Source organism: Durio zibethinus, chromosome 13 (assembly GCF_047325235.1).
Source record: "Durio zibethinus cultivar Kanyao isolate XHJ-2024 chromosome 13, ASM4732523v1, whole genome shotgun sequence".
NCBI classification, from domain to species: domain Eukaryota; kingdom Viridiplantae; phylum Streptophyta; class Magnoliopsida; order Malvales; family Malvaceae; genus Durio; species Durio zibethinus.
The window spans coordinates 21,433,443-21,454,777 of NC_143174.1; the positions used below are offsets into that span (position 1 = coordinate 21,433,443).

At 31.6% G+C, this 21,335-nt stretch overlaps 2 protein-coding genes across 2 annotated transcripts; both read right to left on the minus strand.

Moving 5' to 3' along the window:
* Nucleotides 1-273: 273 nt before the first annotated feature.
* Nucleotides 274-5,544, minus strand: LOC111303013 (uncharacterized). The gene is made up of 10 exons (XM_022898997.2): nt 5,202-5,544; nt 4,889-4,980; nt 4,548-4,650; nt 3,500-3,759; nt 3,173-3,304; nt 2,855-2,977; nt 2,161-2,289; nt 1,217-1,431; nt 945-1,098; nt 274-756 (listed from the first exon to the last, which is right to left on the minus strand). The coding sequence occupies exons 1-10, from the start codon at nt 5,410-5,412 to the stop codon at nt 538-540; spliced, it is 1,638 nt and encodes a 545-aa protein (XP_022754732.1). The 5' UTR covers nt 5,413-5,544; the 3' UTR covers nt 274-537.
* A 5,969-nt stretch (nt 5,545-11,513) lies between these two features.
* LOC111303015 (3beta-hydroxysteroid-dehydrogenase/decarboxylase-like) lies at nt 11,514-17,636 on the minus strand. The gene is made up of 12 exons (XM_022898998.2): nt 17,183-17,636; nt 16,991-17,080; nt 16,775-16,908; nt 16,516-16,686; nt 16,306-16,431; nt 15,865-15,944; nt 14,988-15,186; nt 14,423-14,528; nt 13,259-13,433; nt 12,761-12,917; nt 12,308-12,374; nt 11,514-11,930 (listed from the first exon to the last, which is right to left on the minus strand). The coding sequence occupies exons 1-12, from the start codon at nt 17,412-17,414 to the stop codon at nt 11,785-11,787; spliced, it is 1,683 nt and encodes a 560-aa protein (XP_022754733.1). The 5' UTR covers nt 17,415-17,636; the 3' UTR covers nt 11,514-11,784.
* Between the last annotated feature and the right edge of the window lie 3,699 nt (nt 17,637-21,335).

The following is a 21,335-nucleotide window of genomic DNA, read 5'->3' on the forward strand; positions in this document are numbered from 1 at the left end:
TTGAATAAAATCAACACATGGTACATTTTCATTGGTTAATACTTACGGTATTGTTTTGTCTTATAAATTTAGTACATTTTGTAAATTGCTTGATAAAAACAAAATTTAAATATCGAATCGTGAATTTATATATATATATATATATGTATATATTGATATAATTCAAGAGTCAATTTACACATTGATCCATGGTTAATCATTCTGTAATGATGATTTGTCCATGTTATACAATTGTTATTCCAAAAGGAAAGGCTTTAAACAAGGCAATTTCCTGGAATCACCGAGACTCTGCGACCCTGATTCATTCACCATATAAAATATATGGAAAATACAAAATTTGATGAATTCACTCATTCACTCTCAATTACACACTCATTCACTCTTCATTACACACGACAGGCCAAAAATGTTTGTATAATTAAAGAAGGCAATGCCATATGAAGATGCCTTCTCGTTACTCTCCTCGAAATGTTGCTGCTGCGGCTGAAGATTCAATCCATCTTCAGTACTGGTATACGATGAAAACCATCCAACATTTTAGGCTCTAACCAGGAGCTCATATACATCGCTGTTATTCTCCCCACTCACACGCTTCAACATTTCAAAGCTTTTACGGCTTCCTAAGAAATCAATTCGTTTGAAACTCACATATCCACGTTCTACTGTCTCTTTGCTAGTGTACACTGCTCGAAGCCGGTCAGCATGCCTTGAGTCAGTGTGAATAGCAGCCTCTATTTCATGAGTTGACATGTTCTCCTACAAAACAGCAGCAACACAAACAAACGGTTCCGGGTAAAGATTGATTGCTTCCTTGACAAGCGCAATATTTGAACATGTTGCATTAACAATATATCAATAACCTGATTTATATCTATAACTGCACTTATAAGTTATAACCCAATTAAAACAATAATCTAGCAGAAAAAAACTTATCCAAGTCATACCTGATAAAAGGCATGGATGTAGTCCAAAACCTGCAAACATGTAAAGCCATTATCGCTGAAATATGTCCGTAAAGAAGGCCCCATCTCAGAAAATCGATCGACTGGAAATAGTATGGTAAGAAAGTGGTTTTTGAATATCAACTCATTTTTCTCACTGTGAACAACTTGCAGAAAACAGATGGAGTGAGACAATGTCTAATTAAATTAAAGCATGAAAAAGAACAAAAATAATGGGACATGTATTTATAATAGCAGAGAGAGTAATCAATCACCTTTCTGTAAGTGACCGGGTTAAGTTAGTAAATGAGGCAGCAGAATCCTTGCCATCCCCATTTGCATCAAAGAATACAGATTGATGCTCACTAACATCTTCACCGCCTAAAGAGACTGTGAAAATAGAAGCAGTTGAAGTGGGTTCAGATATTGACCAGCATATTGAATCCAGAAGACTGCTTGGGCTTATTGGATGGATTGGGGTTTGACAAGTCTGAAAGAGAACAGATGTTCAAAGAAAGGCTATAATTCATAACAATACATTAAAATCATTCCAGTAATAAAGTAGTCCTTAAAGATATGCTAGATATATACTGACATTCCATGAAGAAAGAATAAGCAAGTGCATACATATGCTTGTGTTTTCACACACACAGATGATGTGGTGCTGATCAGTTGCATTTTTGAAACTTGCATTGCATGCATGCCATAGAATAAGGACCCTCCATAGATTACATGCTACAATATGAAATCTAGGAACCACTGGTTGTCAAAAATGGACAAGTCTATCATACTCGGTTTTGAGCAAGTCCATTTGTACCTTTTAGTCTGCCTCCAGCTACTCAAAGTCAATCAATCTGATAGCCAATATCATTTTGGCAGTGTGCTTTCTAATGTGCATTTTGATGACCAAGAAACCATTTCGCAGTTAGCCCTCCAACCATTCAGTGTCTCCCACTCAATGCCCAAGGTTCATCCAGTTAATTTCTTCCATGCAATAGAGTTTACAGTTAAGATGACTTACTGTAGTCTCTCGGGTTTACATATAGTATATTTCAAATTTTAACCTTAACTAAGGAAAACAGTGATACCTAACCGCCCAAGTCAAGAATAAGGTATGGTTTGAAATGCCCAAGGCTCTTTTGTGCGATAATAACAAGCATGACATGATAAGCCCACATCTATATGAAGCTAAAGGACATATACATGATTAACCACTCACCTGCATACGACGATTGCGACAATTTCTAACCCCAGTTTTAGCTAAATGTACAGTCTGTTGCCTTTCTTCATGACCTGCATTCCTTTTGAAGCTCTGAGTATCTTGAGAGAAGTTAGCCACATTATTTTCCTATTAAGACAAAGGTGAAAACTTAACATTAGCATAATACTCAAAGAAGCTAAAAAGAACAAAAAGAAATCAACGGACAAACATACAAGAAAACATCGATTTAATGAATTAAAACACAATCAAAACTGCCGAACGTAGATGGTTGAAATCTAAGCTGAATCTAATTAGCAGAATTAATGACTTGATGCCAAAATGGAGACTTTAGAAGGTCAATTGCTTAAGAAAAATTTTCAGTTTCTGAATCAGTTGCAGCATGAATTATATATTGGAGAATTAATCTATATTAATCATCCATCACTGCTAAATGATAGTCTTCGGTTCATCCACAAACCTTCAAAATTGTTTCTAATGGTTAGATCTGTTCCACTTTTGTATATACAATTATTCATTCTTGGTCATATTCCCATCACCCTGACAACTAATCACAGGAAGAAATAACAAGTCTCTTTTGCTATCATAGAAGTAAAAGATGTGTAATCTATTTCTCAAATGAGTTCAAGGGCCATTATCAGAAGAATAAAATGGTATTATCCCATAATTCTGACAGCAATTTATTCAAAAGTACCTCTCCTACAATGCCATTCTGAAAATTTTCCAGCACTGTCCCAATCTGCCTAGCCAAATCAGCAGACATGTGAACAAGCCTCTGCAGATACCTACACTTAGCTGTTTTAAGCACCCACAAAGGCTGAGACACATTAAATATCAAATCAGTTCAAGCATAACAAAGCAATGATTATTCTTATAAGTTGTTATGCATATTGCCCATGATGACATCATACGAAAACTGGGAGAAATAAAAACAATGTCAGAACCAAAACCATTATGATGATGATGATGCACAAAATACCCTGTTTGCATAATGCAATGCAGAAGCACTCACCGTAACAATGTTGTTAGAGTGGCCAATATATCGATGGATAGAATTCCCTTCACAGACTACATGACTTGCACTGCAACCAACAAACCATCGATCAACAACCGTGGCCCCTTCTTTAGATGCTGCCTCAAGAACCTATCAACATATTAAATGTCTTAAAGAATTGCTAGAAGCAACATACAACTGGATCATGACTAAAACAGTGAGCTATTTACTAGTCTTGTATTGATGTATAGACACTGAGAAACCAAATCTATGACCTCAGTTTATGACTAACACCACGCTTTACAAAAAGGAAAATTTAATTTTAAGCAGGAAATTAAATGTTACCTTATTTCGTAGTTCATCTGAAATATCAGAATCGATGAACATGGTGTGACCAGATAGCGTTGAGTCCATAGTTTTATTAGGGTCTCTTTCAGAAAATTGTAGATATGGTTTTTCTATCATGTCAATTTTCTTGGCTCCATGAAAACTAGAAGGAAGACATGAACTTTCGGAAGCAGTAGATACAAGCCGATTCAACTCATCTACACGTGTGCCTTGTTCTCCAACACCCTTCACGTTGTAGAGTGATTCATTTAACCTTACTGCATTGAACAGAGAAAAAAGTTATTTTTATATGCTAACCAACAGAAACATATTAGCTCTAAAAGTTCCTTTACTTTTCAAACTACTCAAGTTCCGCTTCCCCTAACAAGGGAAGGTTTCAATTACTTAACTAAAAAGGATGAATACTCCCTAAAACCATGTAAAGGAATTCCACATAGAAGTCATTTATCCACAACTGAGATGTAGATAAGCAGGGCGCAAAACTGCACCTCAGAAGTTTCCTTTTTTTTTTCTTTTTCTTTTTGGTACTTGACATTGTCAAGGATTGAATCCCGGTCACTAGAACTAAAAGTGCACCATTCTACCAACCAACCGCAAGGCTGTTGGCAAACCTTAGAAATTTCACTACTAGATACCTAGACAATTGGGAACACCATAGGCTGATTGTTTCTGAATTATAAAATTCTATGGTAGAATTTGAATTAAAAAAAAAGGCATTTGGAGATTGCAATTAAGAGTCCAAAAATCGACCACATAAAAATAGCAGATGATTCATAAAGACACAGACCATATCAGTAAAACATATAAACTACAAGCTGCATTGTGGTTCAGTAGCCGGTAACATAATGTATCATTATATCCTTTCTAACTCTTATCTAGATTCTGAAATCTATTTCTTAAACAGAATATTAGGAGCACAACAGCAGATGCTGTAAGATAATGTCGTAAGAATTTTACTATTGCACAAACTTGTAACAGTTGGAAAAGAGCATATCCTCAATACAGCAATAAAACATATCAGAACAGGGAAGTAGCCTAATCTTACCATTCCTCTTGACACTATCCACAAACCATCCAAGTGTAACAACGAATAGATCATTTCTTGATCCATGCCTTAAAGCATGCTCAAACTTTCGTCCGCTGACGCTGTAACTATGATTAAGGTTGACAGAACTACTGCACCGGTAGAAACAATACATAGACCGAGAACAGGAAACCTTATTATCGTCATCATACACGTAATATCAATCTGGCAATTACAATAGTGTCAGAAAATTTTAGTCATATTGGTCCTACTCTTTTCTCTTTATTTTAAAATCAATCAAGTTTCAAATTGTGCCAAAATCTAAAGTAATTTTAAAAAACAATGATAATGACAAAGGATATCTGCACCACCAAATGGGTACATTGGGGATGTAAACTAGGACTATATTGACCACCTAATCTCTCCGTTGCTTCCATAACTTGTGTCCTTGCCTCTGAACATAAACAATAACAAACATGAATTTCATGAAGAAAAAAAAATCAAAATTTTGACATATATAATAGCAAAACAAGCTGAGTTCAATCAAAATTCAAGTACCCAGAGTCAAAATCATACGAGTTTAATTAAAATTAGACAGCAGTAAACTGTAAAAAGCACCCAAAATGATCAATCAAAAGACGGAAAAAAATTTCATTTAGATACAAAATTACCAACCTTTAGATAAGCCAGTAACACAAATAACCAGACCAGAAAAAGGACCGGTGGATCGAACCGTTAACGGTTCAGAGCCAAGAGAGGTAGAAGCAGGGGACATTGGTTCAAACGACTGGGAACTTCTAAATGATGGTACTGAAGATGGGAACCAAACAAACAATCTCGAACAACCTTTGCTGTTTATCACTTCCACCCTGTTAACACCACCCATGTTTTTCTTTCGTTCACCTCAAATTTTCAGACAAAGATTCAAACATTGTAAAAAAAAAAAATGAGCAAATGAACTTGAATGAACCCAAAGAAAGAAAACTTGAAATAAGTGAGTCAAAAGAATATAGAGAGAGAAAGCAGGAATCTTGAATGAGAAGAAAGAGGAATCAAATAAGGAAAGGGAAAAAAGTAAGAAAGTGGAAGGAAACAGCAATCAGAGATTGTGGACAAAACGAGGATTTTTCTTTTTCATTTTTTTTTTATGTTAACTTGTATATAAAAGGCTATTGAAAAGGAAAAGGTTAATTCTTTTTGAAGGAAGTGCTTTGTTTTTGGACACTGCCATAGTAGAAACTTTGGATGTTTTTCCTTTTTTTTTTTTTTGCTTTATTTAGTGTTCTTTTGAAAATGAAACATTTCAAAGTTTGCAGAGCAGAAAAGGCAGCCAAGCCAACTATCCACAGCACGGAACTGTTCTTTTTTTTTTTTTTTTTGTTAAACTACGCCAGGGTTTTCGTACAAATTTAAAAGTTAGTCTCTTTCATATGATTCATATAAATTTAAATTTTTTTATTATTTTAATTTAATAATTTCAATTAATTATAAAAAATTTTTCATTAAAATTAATGATGTGACAGTTAATTAACATGATAAATTAAATTGTGGAGATGGTTTTTAGTCATGATGTGAATTTAAAAAGTATTTGAATTATTAAATCTAAATAATAAAAAAATTAAAATTATATAATTACATTAGAGATTAAATTTTAAATGTTCATAAATATAAGAATTTGTGGCATAATTTAACTTTTTTTTTCTTTTTTTACTTTAAATTTCTCGTGGGCTTTTTTCTTTCTCAAAAATGGGCTTGTGATTTCATTGAATTTACGAATGCACCATTTCCAGTACCCGGCCAAGGCTCCAGGCAGGGCTCCACCTGGGTTGAGGCCCCCTATCTTAAAAAGCGCAAATGGCGGCAATGGTTGCAGTTTTCAGTCAGTTAGACGATGCAGGTTTTGAATAAAACTTTTTGGTTTTTATTTCTTGTTGTGAATTCTAATGACGAGTTCCTGAGCGAGACTTTGATATAAAGTACATAAATAAATAATTAATTATAATTTAATATTATATAAAATTCATAAAAAATTATGTAAAATTTATATTTTTATATAATTTTTATTATAAAATTGATTATTTATAAAACTATAATAAAAAATTTATAAATGAAATACTTCCATTTAACTAATATTTTCTTATAATAATGTTTTTTTTGGCTAAATTCTTATAATAGTGTTTCCAGGTTTTGATTTTTTTGGGTGATTTTATAAACATATTTTTTATATCAGTACAATAAGATTTTATTTTTGAAATATTTAATATAAAATAAAATTTTTAATTACCAACTAAATTAATGACTGATGAACCTGTTATTTTCAGACGTATTTTCAACTTGAAAGATGCCCTTTGTTGCCTTTTTTTTTTTTTTTCCCTAGTTTTGTTTTTAATGTACCATGTTCCCTTTTTTTTTTTTTCACCTCACTGCTATACTTCACATGATGTTGATATGACCCCTTTTTACCATATAGACAAAATTTTTAAACATAATTAAAGTACATGACCGAAACACATTAAATAAAGAAAGTAATTGCATTGTTTCTTGCTTTCTACTTTTGAATTATGATTAGTTTGGTTTTATTCATTATCAATAAGAGCCTGCAATTTTAACTACTTAATCATATAATCAAAGATAAAATATTTTTAATAATATAAGGGTTTTTTTTTTCATTTTTCATTAAAAATTTAAGTGCAAGTGACATGGAATCAAATTTGTGGTCACAGAGCAATTTGGTGTATGCCAATCCATATAATTGTTTCTTTCTTTCTTTCTTCTTTCTTTTTTTCTTATCAATTATCCCCATTGCAAGAAAAAAAATAGCCCCCAAAACAACAGATATTATTATATTTGTGGATGAGAAAATGGATCAGATACACTCATAATCACATGCAATTTTTCTGTAAAATTGAAAGTGACCGAGATTTCTAGCAAGCAGGAACAGAAAATGATTCAAAACTTGTCAAAAGCAGGACACCGGTTTCTCTCTTCTATGTTCTTCTTCTTTATTTTGTTTCTCACTCTAGCATAATACAAAGTGTTGGCATTCCTTTTACTTTGGGATTCAATTATTGCATAATTTGAAAGAAACAAATGGGCGCAAAAGGGGTCATTGGAGTGTCAATTTGTTCACGGATGCAAGTCATATTTCCCTGGACATGCTTTGGTATCACATTTTAAATTTTCAAATATAATTTTTGAATACAAAAATAACACTAAACGCATTATGATATGTGTTAAAGGCATTTTTTATCACTAAAAATGAACTAATAGCAAAAATTAATTAAAAAATGCGATTCCAATTTAAAATTTATGATTTGTAAATAAAATTATCAAATACTCATTTATTTATTTTTATAAAAATAAATTATATTTTCATCTCCAGCGTCATGAACTTTTTAGATATTATAATTTTTCATATCAATGCTAAATATTAAAAAATCTCAAACCATAATTTTCACATTAATTTTTGACAATATTTTTTAAATGTATTTTTCCAAATCAAATTTTTTTTTCAACCGAAACAGTTATATCTAATTAAATCTTAATTTAGTTAATTTATTATTTAAAACTAATACTCAATAATTTTAAAATTTAAATTTTAATATATATAATTTTTTTATTCTCAAATTACAATCTTATCTATAAAAAAAAATTGACCACTATTATTAAATTGGGTTCCTATCGTACTATTATAAAAGGTTATGCGTAACGGCAGCAGCAGCAAGCAACTATCATCACCTAGCCTATGTATTATTAGCGTTGTTGAGTCTCTATTTTCTATGCAATTATAAGTGTATATGATTTATTTGATATGCTTAGTAGATGTAAATGGAGTGATAGGATATTAATAGAATTTTAAAAAATTAGAAAATAAAAAAATTTGAAGGAGAAAATTTGTTGAATACTTAAAAAAAAAATTTTGAGCGCTTTTAAAAATAAAAAAAATTCTCTCAGATAGCTTCAAATTTTCTTTTGAATTTTTTATTAATAAAATTAATAAATTCATCAATAATACTTTATATATTCTAAATAAATATTTTCAAAAAAAAAATAAATCCGTTAATGTTCGTACGTAATTTAATAAAAAAAATTATTTAAATCTTTACCATATACTATAGGAAAGATAGGAGATTGATATAGCCTTGCTGTAATACGACAGTCAAATAATTTAGCGCCGTCTCAAAGGAGCCAAGAAGTTATTTTTTTTCTTTTTTTTGTTGCGGTCAGGGTGGTTTGGTTGGATCATCGACGTGGTTTCAATTTAGGTAGAGAAGGCAGTGATTGTTGTTGATCCGATGCTATCCAATGAAGATATGAATGAATCAGAGGCCAGAGCATGCGCAGCAAATGAATCACAGAGCTGACTTGCTGGCAATGCATTTGGGAAGGAAAGTTGAAGAAACAGGTGGAAATGAGCAACTTCAAAATTTGATCATAACCGATCTGCATCCACATCATGACAAAGGGAAGTGAAATTAGTCCACCAAGAAATGATCAAACTGTCCAATTATTTGAAATATTTTATCGTCAGAAGAGTTCAAAGTGATGTGGGACAATGGACAGGGCTCATGTCACGTATCATGAACTTGTCTCTTTGTTCAACTATCATCTAGTGCCTACAAGATCCTATAAAGCAGGTCACTGTCCTGTGAGGTCATGTTGCTGCACCAAACGACGGGAAAAATCAAATGGGGGGAATAAAAAAATATTATATAATATAATGAATTTCCAATAAATTATAACAAAATATTTAATATCATATATAATTTAAAATTTTTTAATATAATATTTAAATTATAAATTTAATACGACATAAAGTAATAAATTCTCAAATAAAAATTTAATAATCATTTAAATTTTTTATATTAATTAATTAAAATTTTAAATTTTTATTTTTATTTAATTAAATTCTTATATATTTATTTTTATTCAATTAAACTTTTAATTAAACTGAAACAATTAATTATTTTTTAATAAAAATTCAATTGATGAAAATAAGTATTTAAAAATTTTATTAATTAAAAAAATAAAGACTCGAATAATTATTAAATTTTAGTTTAAAGCTTTTTGACCTTTTTATCATTTATTAACTAATTAGATGTTTAAAAAATTATTTATCTACCAAATATTATTATTTAAAATTAATTATGTTAAAATTAAATACTATATTAATTAATAAATTTGATAATTCAAACACTAAATTCAAAAAATTTTAAATTTAATAATATATTTATTATTTTATTATAATTTAAAAATCATTCAAAACAGCAAACTAACAAAAAAAAAAGAAAAAGCTGTGTAATCAGGAACACCAAATTACTAAATGATAAAAAAGAAGATGGAATCAATGGAGCTGTCATTTTCTATGAAGCAAAAGAAACCTGCTCAGCTAGTGTTTTGGTCTTTTTTTTTTTTGTCGGTCTTTTCTTTCCTTGGACTTTAATATTAGTAGATTTTAATACGGTGAACTTGGGTTAGCTAGGCTAATGAGGTTGGTTCGTAAAGGTGACCCTTGCCTGCAAATAGGGCTGTAAAAGGTTGGATCGAAGACTCAGGGATTCCACGTTAAGAATATTATGCAGTTAAGTGACTGAGCGACTCCATTGACTAATTGGCAACGCTAGGACATAATTCTGAATTTTTCGACCACATCAAACTTAAATAATACTACAAAAAAGTGCCAACAACAGTGTTATTTATAGATAGAGTGTTGAGTTTTTAATTTTAATGATATTATTCCTGGCATTTAGATATGTATATATTGATGTCCATGTTCCTTGTGAAAAAAAGAGCATTGAGGTGAAAACTATGAATTCATGGGCACATCGGCACCAAACATGTCTCAGGAGTATCAATGCACATTAATTCTGCCTCTTTTGAAAGTAATTGTGCAATATGTCTAAATACTATTGATTAATGTTGTTAACTGCTCATTAAACTTGGAAATGGAGAGAATGTATTATAGGATTTAGACCAGACAATCCAGTGAAAACTTGACCATCAATTTTGTAACGACACCATGTTGCTCACTGCATAATCCACTTTTGAGAAATTTACTCCTTGTAATAACTTTCAATGTTTCATGCCGTTGAATCCAAAAAGAGGCCCTGTATGTTGGTGTTTATAAACACAAACGAATGGGCTAAAACCCATACGATCACTGCCAACATATTCGCTTCTAGACAACCTTTGAATCCGTAAACTTACTTATCTGTCGAACACGCCCTTCTTTGCCAGGTGAACCCAGATCCAAACTTATTCTCTCTATTCTATCCTGTTTCTATCTATGTCTAACTATCTCGGCCCTTTTTTTTTTTTTTTTTTAATGCAACAGTGGGTGCAATGAGGTTAACTTCACCTTCAAACCTATTACTCGGCTTGTTAGTGAAGTGGGCTTACTTTATCACCTACAATCATTGTAATTAACCAGTTACCATTATTAGATTGCATTTAATCTATTACAAATTGTATGGGATCCATCAAAATATTACATCAAATTCATATTTATAAGTGATAGACTCTTTAATAAAATTTTAATGTGATTGAACAATAATAAATTATAATAAAAAAATTCTAAGTGAAATGTTCCATGATTTTACCAGCAATGATATTTTCCTTCTTTTTTTTGGATGTTAATATGTTTTAGGTTTTTAACCTTGTTGAAGACTTGAAAGCCTAACATAATACGTTCGTTTATATAAGAAAACCCTTGGAGTCTCCAACTTACCACACGTGTTTATCGCATTGGACGGTCAGGATTTGCTTAGAAGAATTTTATACATAGTTGAGTAAAAATAAAAATTACCAATTTCTTAGTTCTGCAAAATATTCCTGAAATAAACATTAGAAATTGGGACTTTACTCTCTTGAAATACTTTGCTAGGGTTTCCAAAGCCTTTCCATTCGTTTCTCCTAGTGTTACGTCTGTACGAAGAAATAGATTTTTATGAAAGACTTTTATTCTGTAGACCAAAAACAGATGGTCCATTAACCCAAAAGAAACTTCAGTATACAATCCAAAGAGGAAAGGTATCAATCATTCTTGAGAAATACATACAAGTGAACCCAAAGAAAGGGTGAGAACAAAAGAGAAACATAAATCTAACAGCTTAACATATGGAGTTTGGAAAGAATGGTCCAGAAATGAAATGGCTACAAGTAATAATATTACAAGCCCACACTTAAAATCATCGATAAGAGCTCAAAATAACTCAGAACTTCCCCATTAGTGTAAAGGAAAATTTGGGTTCCAGCGCTATCAGTCATTCTTCTTGGAAGTCACTAATTTCCTGGCAATATCAGATTTCAATTTGCACCCCATAGAGAAAACTTCTAGAACTAAAGCATCAATTTCTTGCTCCTTTTTTTCATACACATAGAAAGCTATAAAGGCAAGTGGAATTCCTGCAACAATAGACCCCCAAAAATAAACACACAAAAACTCCTTTTTGTTGCAATAAGAAAATGATAAAGGAGCTTATTTAACGAAATAAGTTGATGAAGAAGCTTTATCCAGAACTTGAGTGATAAAATATCTAATATAATGATTAGAAGTTTCAAGATATTTTATGTAGGACAGGCAACATTTGCTGTCTTATGTTCTCTAATATAGTTATCTATTGAAGCTTTTGTTGGTATCTGAGGCCGGCCTATTGTGGCTAGTCGAGTACTATGGGGTTATCTCTTTGAAGGTGCCTAAGCATCTCTTCCAGTGTGTGTGTGAAAGAGGGAGAGAGAGAGAGAGAGAGAGAGAGAGAGAGAGAGAGAGAGAGAGAGAGAACCTATGATGAAAATTGTCCGAAGTGATATAGCTCCAAGGAAGCTAAGGAGCAGCAGACAGAAAACAACCTGTTCATTGCCAGAGCAAAAGTACGTTATAACAATGATTACAGCCACCATAATTTGTCACATTAAAGTGTCCCAATGAACAACACTTAGATATACAAGCAAGCACACTTATCTGATGGTAATAGAAAATAACAGACCTAAAGCACAGTGGTGGAGAAATGGAAGAGAAAAGAAAGGGTCAGGAGTTTAGGCATATGATCTCATGTTAAACAAATTGAACATATCATGGATCTACTTACTAATCTCCAAGACAAAGAATTGAGAACCCAATCTCAGTCCAACCTTACACTGCTTTTCAGAAAGACAAGAGGTTCCTGGTACTATATCTATTGACCTCTAACATATTTTAAAGCACACAAATAAGCAGTATAGGAGAAAAATAATACCTTGAGGAACAGTATCCAATCCTTCCCCTTGCAAAGAGACTTCAAAACATTAATGACGCCATTCCAGGATGAAGCCATCAACATAATAACATTCCGTGATTTCTCTTCTGATAAGTGGAAATTTGATGCAGGAATTTTCTCTATTGTATATCCCAATCTGCACCATCAGAAAATTATATTTATATCCACTAGCTATTGTGCTCAGCATTAGGAAATTTTACTTGTTTTAGCCTTCCCGTCAATAAATAAGATCCAGAATACATAAAACCAAGCAAAACGGATGACCCAGAAGCATCCATTGTTTTATAGCGCCAAGACCAGGATTATGATGATCTTTACTTTTTAAGTAAATGCTATTAAGATGCTTTTAAGAGAGATACCTAGTTACAAAATTTGGCAATTATGCAATATAAGATTTATCTTTTTTAAGAATTTATGACTATCAGAAAAGAACAAGTTGACAATACATACATTAAAGAACAAGTTGACAATACATACATTCTATTTGGTAAACTACCATGGATGAACAAGAAAATTAGTGACACCAAGAGAAGCTTCGAAAGTGTGGTAATAATGGTAGAACCCGGAGCAATGAAGTTGTAGTAAATTGCAACCAATACTAACAGCACTGTCAGTGTCTGCCTTTTATTCTTCCAAAGTAGCGTGTCAGCAACTGCAAAACCACAGATGGTTAAGTGATGTACACAATGCACATGCACTGAAAAATATATCAATGCCATTATAAGTTTAAAACATAGATTATCATCATTAATAGTACAACAGTCTAGATAATATATTAGTTGAATAAAATATTGAAGCATGACTCCGAGATTTGCACAGCATTCCTTTCTAAACATGCTTGGCTGGCTTTTAAGCCTTCAACTCACTAAATCCATCTACTTCATATCATAAATCCAACCACCAGTCCAATATTATGGGATGGGTTCTCTTTCTTTAGAACAAACTTGTGCGAAAACACAAACACAAACTACATAATTTGGTAGTAAAAAGAAAGAGAATAACGCAGAGCAATAAGCCAAAAGGTTAGTCTTCTCGGTTTATAATGTCTGGAAATAGAAAGAACGTCTCTTCACTGAATGACATTCCCAATAAAAAGGAATCTCAATCTAATTATATCAACCAAGCCACCTTACAGTCACACAGCACAAAATACTAGCAAGATTACATCTTCATAAAATCCTAACCCTTAAACAAATTGAATCTTCACCCTCCAAAATACTGGAAAGAAAAGAACTGAAAAAGACATGGAGACCTGCAACAATACAGATGTCAGCGATATGAACAATGCTGCAGCATGGTGTTGCGGAGAACAAGTATGCTACGACTGGAAATGTTTTTTTCCTAAACCCAAAAAAAAAATTTTGCTGGTGCATCACTAGCTAAAGCCTCTCTGATAAAATGTAATTGAGAATTATATGACAAGCCTAATCTTGTTGAATCTAATGTAACTTCCAAACTATATTTCAAGTTGGCAGCACTATGGCTGGTGGCAATCAAGGTCAGCCAACCAGTAACATAGTAGGCTGTGGCAGCCTACAGGGTTGAACAATAATGTGTTTCTTATGACTTGTGAGGATTTGTCCATAATATTACATAAGCACATTCAGACATCATAAAAGCAGCAGGGAGAAATAAAATTACCCCTCCCCTGTCCAAGATAAACAGAAGCTTTAGATGGCCCTTCTCTCTTGGGTTGATTTTCAGCTCTCAAGTGTGAGTACGACTCAATTGTCTTCTGTATACCATCCTGCAACATTATCAAATCACATTGTCATAAATAAACCATCAACGTAATAACATGGACCGTATTAAATATTGTCCATACAAAGGATAGGCATTTAGAAGGTTTCAGTGTACAGACGAGAAAACACTCATAAGTCTATGCTGTCCGATACTTCCATTTTATAACCACATTTTAAGCAGATACAAGATGCTGAACATAGAATAGAAGAATGAGCCAGCTCAAATACATGGACCAGTGCCATCATGAAGGCCTGCAGGTTAACTCAGAGCCAATCATGGGGAAAGCTACTTAACTGAGAAGAAGTTCTGAAAAAATGATAAACCTAGTTGGAGAGATTAATTGATTTAATTATACTTTGTCAGATATAAACCGATCTACAATTGGAAGTCTTAAAAAATAATTAAACCTAATGGAAAAAAAGTGCTGCAGTAAAGCAGAAAACCAGTTGAAACATGATTGAACCTCAAGTGAGACAAGTGGTGAATAGCCAAGCCGATCCTTTGCTTTCGAACAATCAAAAGATCTGCTGCAAGTGAGAAGTCTAATTCTTGAAGGTGTCAATTGTGGAACCTTCATGCCATATGGGCCTAATAGCCGATATGTCCACTCCACCAAATGTGCAATTGGCATTATAACAATGGCAGGAATCTTTATTTTTGGCCTGAAAATTACAGCAGTTCAGAAGAGAGAAAGATACAAGGTCCAGCAGTTTCATAAGCATCTTTAATTCCACTCCACCAAATGTGCAATTGGCATTATAACAATGGCAGGAATCTTTATTTTTGGCCTGAAAATTACAGCAGTTCAGAAAAGAGGAAGATACAAGGTCCGGCAGTTTCATAAGCATCTTTAATTCCCAAATTTCCACCAAAGGGAAATTGAATTGGAAATGAATATAGTATATAGAAACAGATTAAGAATATGCATAATTTGCAAAAAGTGCCATGGTTCTCAGCCTCAAAATAAAAATAAAACAAAAGTCAACAAAAATAACATAGTAAAACAACAAAATATACATACTAATAAGCAGTATTTTTGGCTTATCTGAAACTTTTTGGGATTTGAGGATAGGAGGAGAAAGATAGACAAGCTAAAGATAACAATCTCAAGAATTGTTGGCACTTTGATTTCAGCAGAATATATAATATTAATTTAGGTGGGGGGGGGGGGGGGGAGGAGAAAGCACTAATCCTAAACAGTTAACCCAGATGTGGAAGAAAATCACTTACGAATTGCTTCTACAGAGAGAGAACATAAACATGATGTCACCAGGAACTTAAAAAAAAAGTTGAAGCTAATATATTATTACCAAAATGGAAGAAGAAATAACAGAAAATACCTCTGATAGCCAAGACCCTCTAGTATTCGAGAAACAAACTCCCAAAACTTGATTGGCTCCATATTAGTTACAAAATATGCCTGCCAAATCATTATATAACTACCATCAAGCAAGGAATTGATTTTAGGGACAGAATATCAAAACTGACCTCCCGATATCTTAGCTTAGTCAAGCAAATACACCGCAATGCAATAGGATAAAAAGCATCATCTTGAACGATTACCCACTAAGAACTAAATACTGGAAAATTTTAGCATCTAGTAAAAACATACCTTTAAAATAGAATTTCTAAGCTTTGACAAATCGCTCTTTATTGAACAATCTATTAAAATCATATTAAAGCTAAAGGTAAAACTCCTACATCCAGCATGTAAATCAGCACATCATCATTTGAGAGCAATTACAGATAGAAAAAAAAGTTGAAAGCAATTAAAAGAGTACCTGCCCTGCAGCTTTTTCGGCAACTTCTCCTCCAGATGCTAGAGCTCGTTCAGCACAAATATGAGCATGAGCCACATTCTCAACGTAAGTGAAATCATATACATTGTTACCATCACCAATTATGAACTGATCAATTAAAATGTAAACGAATAAGAGGACAAACTATCAAACAGACATACAGTTCAATGAAAAATTTATGAACATAAACACCTTAGATTTCCCTGCCCTTGCTGCAGAAACCAAAGATGGAACCAACAACCTGTCACCGGGGCCAAAAATACTACTAGGACGTATGCAACAAGTTAGAAGCCCGTTAACCCCATTTGACTTGATGACCAATGCCTCTCCCTCAGCCTTTGTAGCTGAGTATGAATCATTATGCTGAAAAAGAAAAACTTAATCAATTCCAAGCAATAAAAAACATATACCAAATCCTACTTAAAAAAGACAAATAGATTGAAATTAGTACATTAGGTGGATAAGGCAAGGATTCATTCCCATTAAAGATTCCATGAACCCCATCGAAAACGACACTCGGAGAGCTCGTATAAATAAGCCTTTTCACGTTAAGTTCAATGCAAGCCTCAATAACATTTTTAGACCCTACAAATTGCAGTCAAAATATAAATAAATATTTTCTAAAAAAAGTTGAAATAAATTCTGAAACTCTGAAACTATCTTTTACCTTGAACATTAACCGAGTGATGAAGCTGGTAGTTATTAATCGACGAATTGGGAGCCGCCATGTGGAAAACTACCTCAGCTCCTTCCAAAGCTACAAAAAGAAATAAAAAAAAAAAACAATTATAATGAAGGGAGATAGTAATAACTAATAAACAGAGTGGAAATAAATGCGATTTTTGAAATAATGGTTGACCTTTGAGTACTTGAGCTTTGTGGCGAAGATCAGTGGAAACGTAATGAGCACGACCGGAGCGTAAAGCTTCGCCGAGGAGTCCGTTCTCTTCGCACGGTTCGAGGTCAATGCTAGAAGGCAAGTCAGCGATTCGAACAGCGAACATTTCGTATTTGATTAGCATTTCGACCAAATGACGGGCGGCGAAGCCTCTGCCGCCAGTTACCACGCACCATCTCTCCTCGCCCGACATTTTCCCCCAAGCGCCGTCAACGACAGGAAAGATACCGAAAATCGGAGGGCCCGCGATCTGGAATTGAGAAGAGTGAGTGGAAGAGAATCTTTTACTGGTAGTGGCTGTGGCCGAGGTAGCGGACCTGGCCAACCCTTTTGTCCTTTATTTTATGAGATTTTCAATTTTATTGAATCTTGGCAGGAAGGATTGGTTCTTATTCACTTTTTTCTTGCTAAATATATATATATATATATATATATATATATATATATATATATTGGTTCTATTCCGTTTCGGTCCATCCAAAACGCTTATTGTTATACTTGAGGTTGGGCTGCCGTGCTAGGTTACGTAGCAGAAAAATTGATAAGAAGTTAAAAAAATTGGATAAATTCGATGATTGATCTCTAATTTAATTTAATTTAATTTTTATTTTAAAATTTTGAATTGTTTTATTGAATTTATAAATTTTTAAAATAATTTTATTTTAATTATTATTAATATTTTGTTTAAAATTCAAAACGCATATTCACGTAAAATATTAAAAAAATGCACGTGATGCGTAATTTACAACATAAATATTATGTCAATTTTAATGAAAAAATTTACGACATAAAAGGAACCCTTTATTTTATTTTTCATCATTTTTTTGTAATTTGTAAAAATATGCGTATATATAAATATATTTTTTATTTGTAATTTGTAATTACATCATTTTATACATGTCCAAGATGACTTTTTATATTTTTATTTAGAAATTATATATACAAGAAAAAAAATAATTTTTAATAAAACAAAACAACTACTATTAATGTATAGAACATAATTATTACCATTAATATATTTAAACGAAACGAAATAAATTGAGAAAATAAATATAAAATTAGAGCAAATCTATACCACTCGAAAAATTCAATAATTCCTTTTTATTCCATTAAAATGATACATTATTGTTGACCAAGCTTAATCTTGATTTGTCTTTAATAAATGTAGTCTACTTTTTCTTTACCTTAAAGTCTAATAATAGTTAACTTTCAATTATACTTTATTTGCTTGTATTCATACTCTTTAATATTTTAGGTATGCTAACTACTAATCTACCATTAATGTTAGTTAAAAATCACAACAATTTGTTGATCATTGAAGTTAATATAATTGTCTTTAACCTTCTAAAGCTTAAATTGTTACAAATCATTATATGCTTATTCAAGACAAACAATAAGCAAGAAATCACCAAACATGAAAAATGTATATATGGGATATAAGTAACTACTACAATATAAAATATAAGTTATTAATGTGGTTGATTAAAATATGAATTGCAAGGTTTGAGAAAGATAGATATTCTTTACTACACTTCAAGAATATTGAGACATTATCAATTTTTTCATATTGATGTCGGGATTAGGATTACTTAAACTCAACCTCAAATCTTATAACATGTCATGACTCCTCTTTTAATCACTCAACCAAAAAATTATTGGCAACCCAGCTAATGGAGATAAGTAAATAAGAGGTTGTGTTAACCAATAGGGCTGTTGATTGAATTGTTACCCAATTCAAAAAAAGTATTATCATAATGATTTTAGGATCGATAGATATAAAATTTTAAAATAAAAAAAAGAAGAGGAATTGTCACCACCAATATTTTTAAGGATATGATTTATCACTCAAAAAGTTTATTTTTTTAATAAAACGATAAAATGGGTTTAAAATTTATCAAAAAGATAATTTTTAATTTATGAAAATAGAATTGGATTGGGAAGTCAGTTACGCATGAGAAAGGATTAGCACCCTATAGTGCCTATGAAAATTGATACTCATTAATCATGTATTATTTTTAGTGTTGAATAAAATGGTTTCGACTTGAAATTTAATAATAATTTCCTTTAACAAGAAAATGATTTTATTGAAATTATTTATTTAGAAATATCAAGAAAATCTTTAAGTTAAAGAATTATCTCAAAATTTTTCAACATCTGAGCGAAATCTACAGATAACTCTTTTCACCTAAAATTTTTCACAACATTCCTCAAAATGAAAGTAACATTCTTTGTCAATGACAATTGTTGATGACTCTCCAATATCTAAGCAGAGCAATAAGAATTATTTTTCTTATAATGTTAATTCAATTTTATTTAAAAAATATATTTTTTTGAATAGTACTTTTCATGAAAACATTTTATGCAAAAAAAAAAAACCTAATGATGCTACAATTAGTTAAGAAGCAATAGTAAAAAGTATAAACATATAGAATGAATGCAAGTAATAATAAATAAATGCATATATGCCATTAGATGATTTGCATGAAAATGAAGTGCCATTTTGAAATCTAGTTTGACCGTTTGGGCTCCCCAACTTCTAGGTAAAGTTTAGGTGTGACTATTTATATTTAAGATCTCATTTTATTTTTTTTATTTAATCTCATTATTATTGCGGGTTAAGGACTCATACGAAAAACTTAATAAAATAAAAATTTTTAGATACCCAATTTTTTAGGTAGCATTTGAGAATAAATTACTTCATGTGAAATTTTCATACGTGTAACACCTTCAATCCCACATTGAAAAAATTTATAGATAAGGAATGATTTATATATATAAAGATTTAAACTCAAATTTGTGAAATATATTTTGTGAGACAAAATCATGAGACCTTCGAGTCAAAATAGACAATATCTCACAGGTTGGGTGCGGGTGGAACTGGTGACTACTCTAATACCATTTGTGGAGACCCGCACGCAACCTATGAGGTATTGTCCGCTTTGACCTAAAGATCTCATAGTTTTATCCCACAAAATATGCTTTACAGATTTGGATTTAGATCTCTACATATATATCATTTTTTATCCACACATTTTTCTAATGTGAGATTGGAGGCGTTACAGTAGACATCCTTAAAATTTTGAGATGCTTTTGAGTACGAGTTTAGGTCGAGGGCTTTAAGATTTAAATGATTTTCGGATAATAATTTGGGGATGCATGTTGAATTTAGGGTTTAGATTAGATTTTAGAGTTTTTAAATTTATGGTTTTGAAAATTTAAGGTTTCGAATTTTATTGTTAGGGTTTTGGGATTTGGGGTTTTGAAATTTAGAGTTTTAAAATTTATAGTTTTGAAAATTTAAGGTCGAGGGTTTTGTGGGTTTTAGGATTTTGAGTCTTAAGGTTTAGGGTTTAATAAAGTTTTAGGGATTAAGGTTTTGAAGTTTTAGGGTTTTATGCTTTTGAAGGTTTTGGGTTTTGAAATTGTAGATACCCCAATCTGTTTGAGGGTCTACTTGTGATTTTTGCTAATAAAAAATTAAAAAAAAATTGAAAAAAAATAGGTAGTTACATTTGTGTGAAATTGTTAGAATTGATTTGTAAAGTTGGAGTTGGGTTTAAGGTTAAAATTCAAAGAAAATTAGGATTCCTTTTTGGATTAGAGTTTTCATATTCAGAACCCTATAAATACATGCCCACACAAATCACACAAATACACACAAACAAAAAAATCAGGGAGAGAGGCAGAAATCAGAGAAAGCAATCAAGAAAATTTTTCAAAGATTTTTTTGGGTTTTTAAAAAAATAATTTTTTTGAAAAAATCTGAAAAATTCTCATATTCCAATGACTTTTTCTAGTCTTTGCCTCTGAGTCGAGTCATTGAGCCACTTTCTATGTTTGAAGCCAAGCCACGTCGAGCTGTTTCATTTTTTTTTTTTTTGGGTATTTTTGGTATTGTTTATTTTTTTATGAGTTTGCTTTTTTAGTATTTTTGCATGATTAAATTTAGAAAAAAGAATAAAATATAAAATATAAAATATTTTTTGAGAATAAGTATTAATTATCAAATGATGAAAATTTTAGAAAATTTAAATGGTAAATTTTTATAAAATTCTTAGGTAAGAAATTTTATCTAAATTTATCCCAAATGATGAAATAATTTAGATAAAGTTTC

What these genes read in the sequence shown, in the direction of transcription:
- LOC111303013 (XM_022898997.2), bottom strand. Translation starts at nt 5,412, where the DNA reads ATGGGTGGTGTTAACAGGGTGGAAGTGATAAACAGCAAAGGTTGTTCG. An exon ending in AGAATGGCATTGTAGGAGAG is followed by an intron (nt 2,290 to 2,854) that starts GTACTTTTGAAT and finishes TTGTCTTAATAG; the next exon opens with GAAAATAATGTGGCTAACTT. An exon ending in ACCCGGTCACTTACAGAAAG is followed by an intron (nt 1,099 to 1,216) that starts GTGATTGATTAC and finishes AGTTGTTCACAG; the next exon opens with TGAGAAAAATGAGTTGATAT.
- LOC111303015 (XM_022898998.2), bottom strand. Translation starts at nt 17,414, where the DNA reads ATGTCGGGCGAGGAGAGATGGTGCGTGGTAACTGGCGGCAGAGGCTTC. An exon ending in CAAGGGCAGGGAAATCTAAG is followed by an intron (nt 16,432 to 16,515) that starts GTGTTTATGTTC and finishes TTAATTGATCAG; the next exon opens with TTCATAATTGGTGATGGTAA. An exon ending in CACCACTTGTCTCACTTGAG is followed by an intron (nt 14,529 to 14,987) that starts GTTCAATCATGT and finishes ATAATGTTGCAG; the next exon opens with GATGGTATACAGAAGACAAT.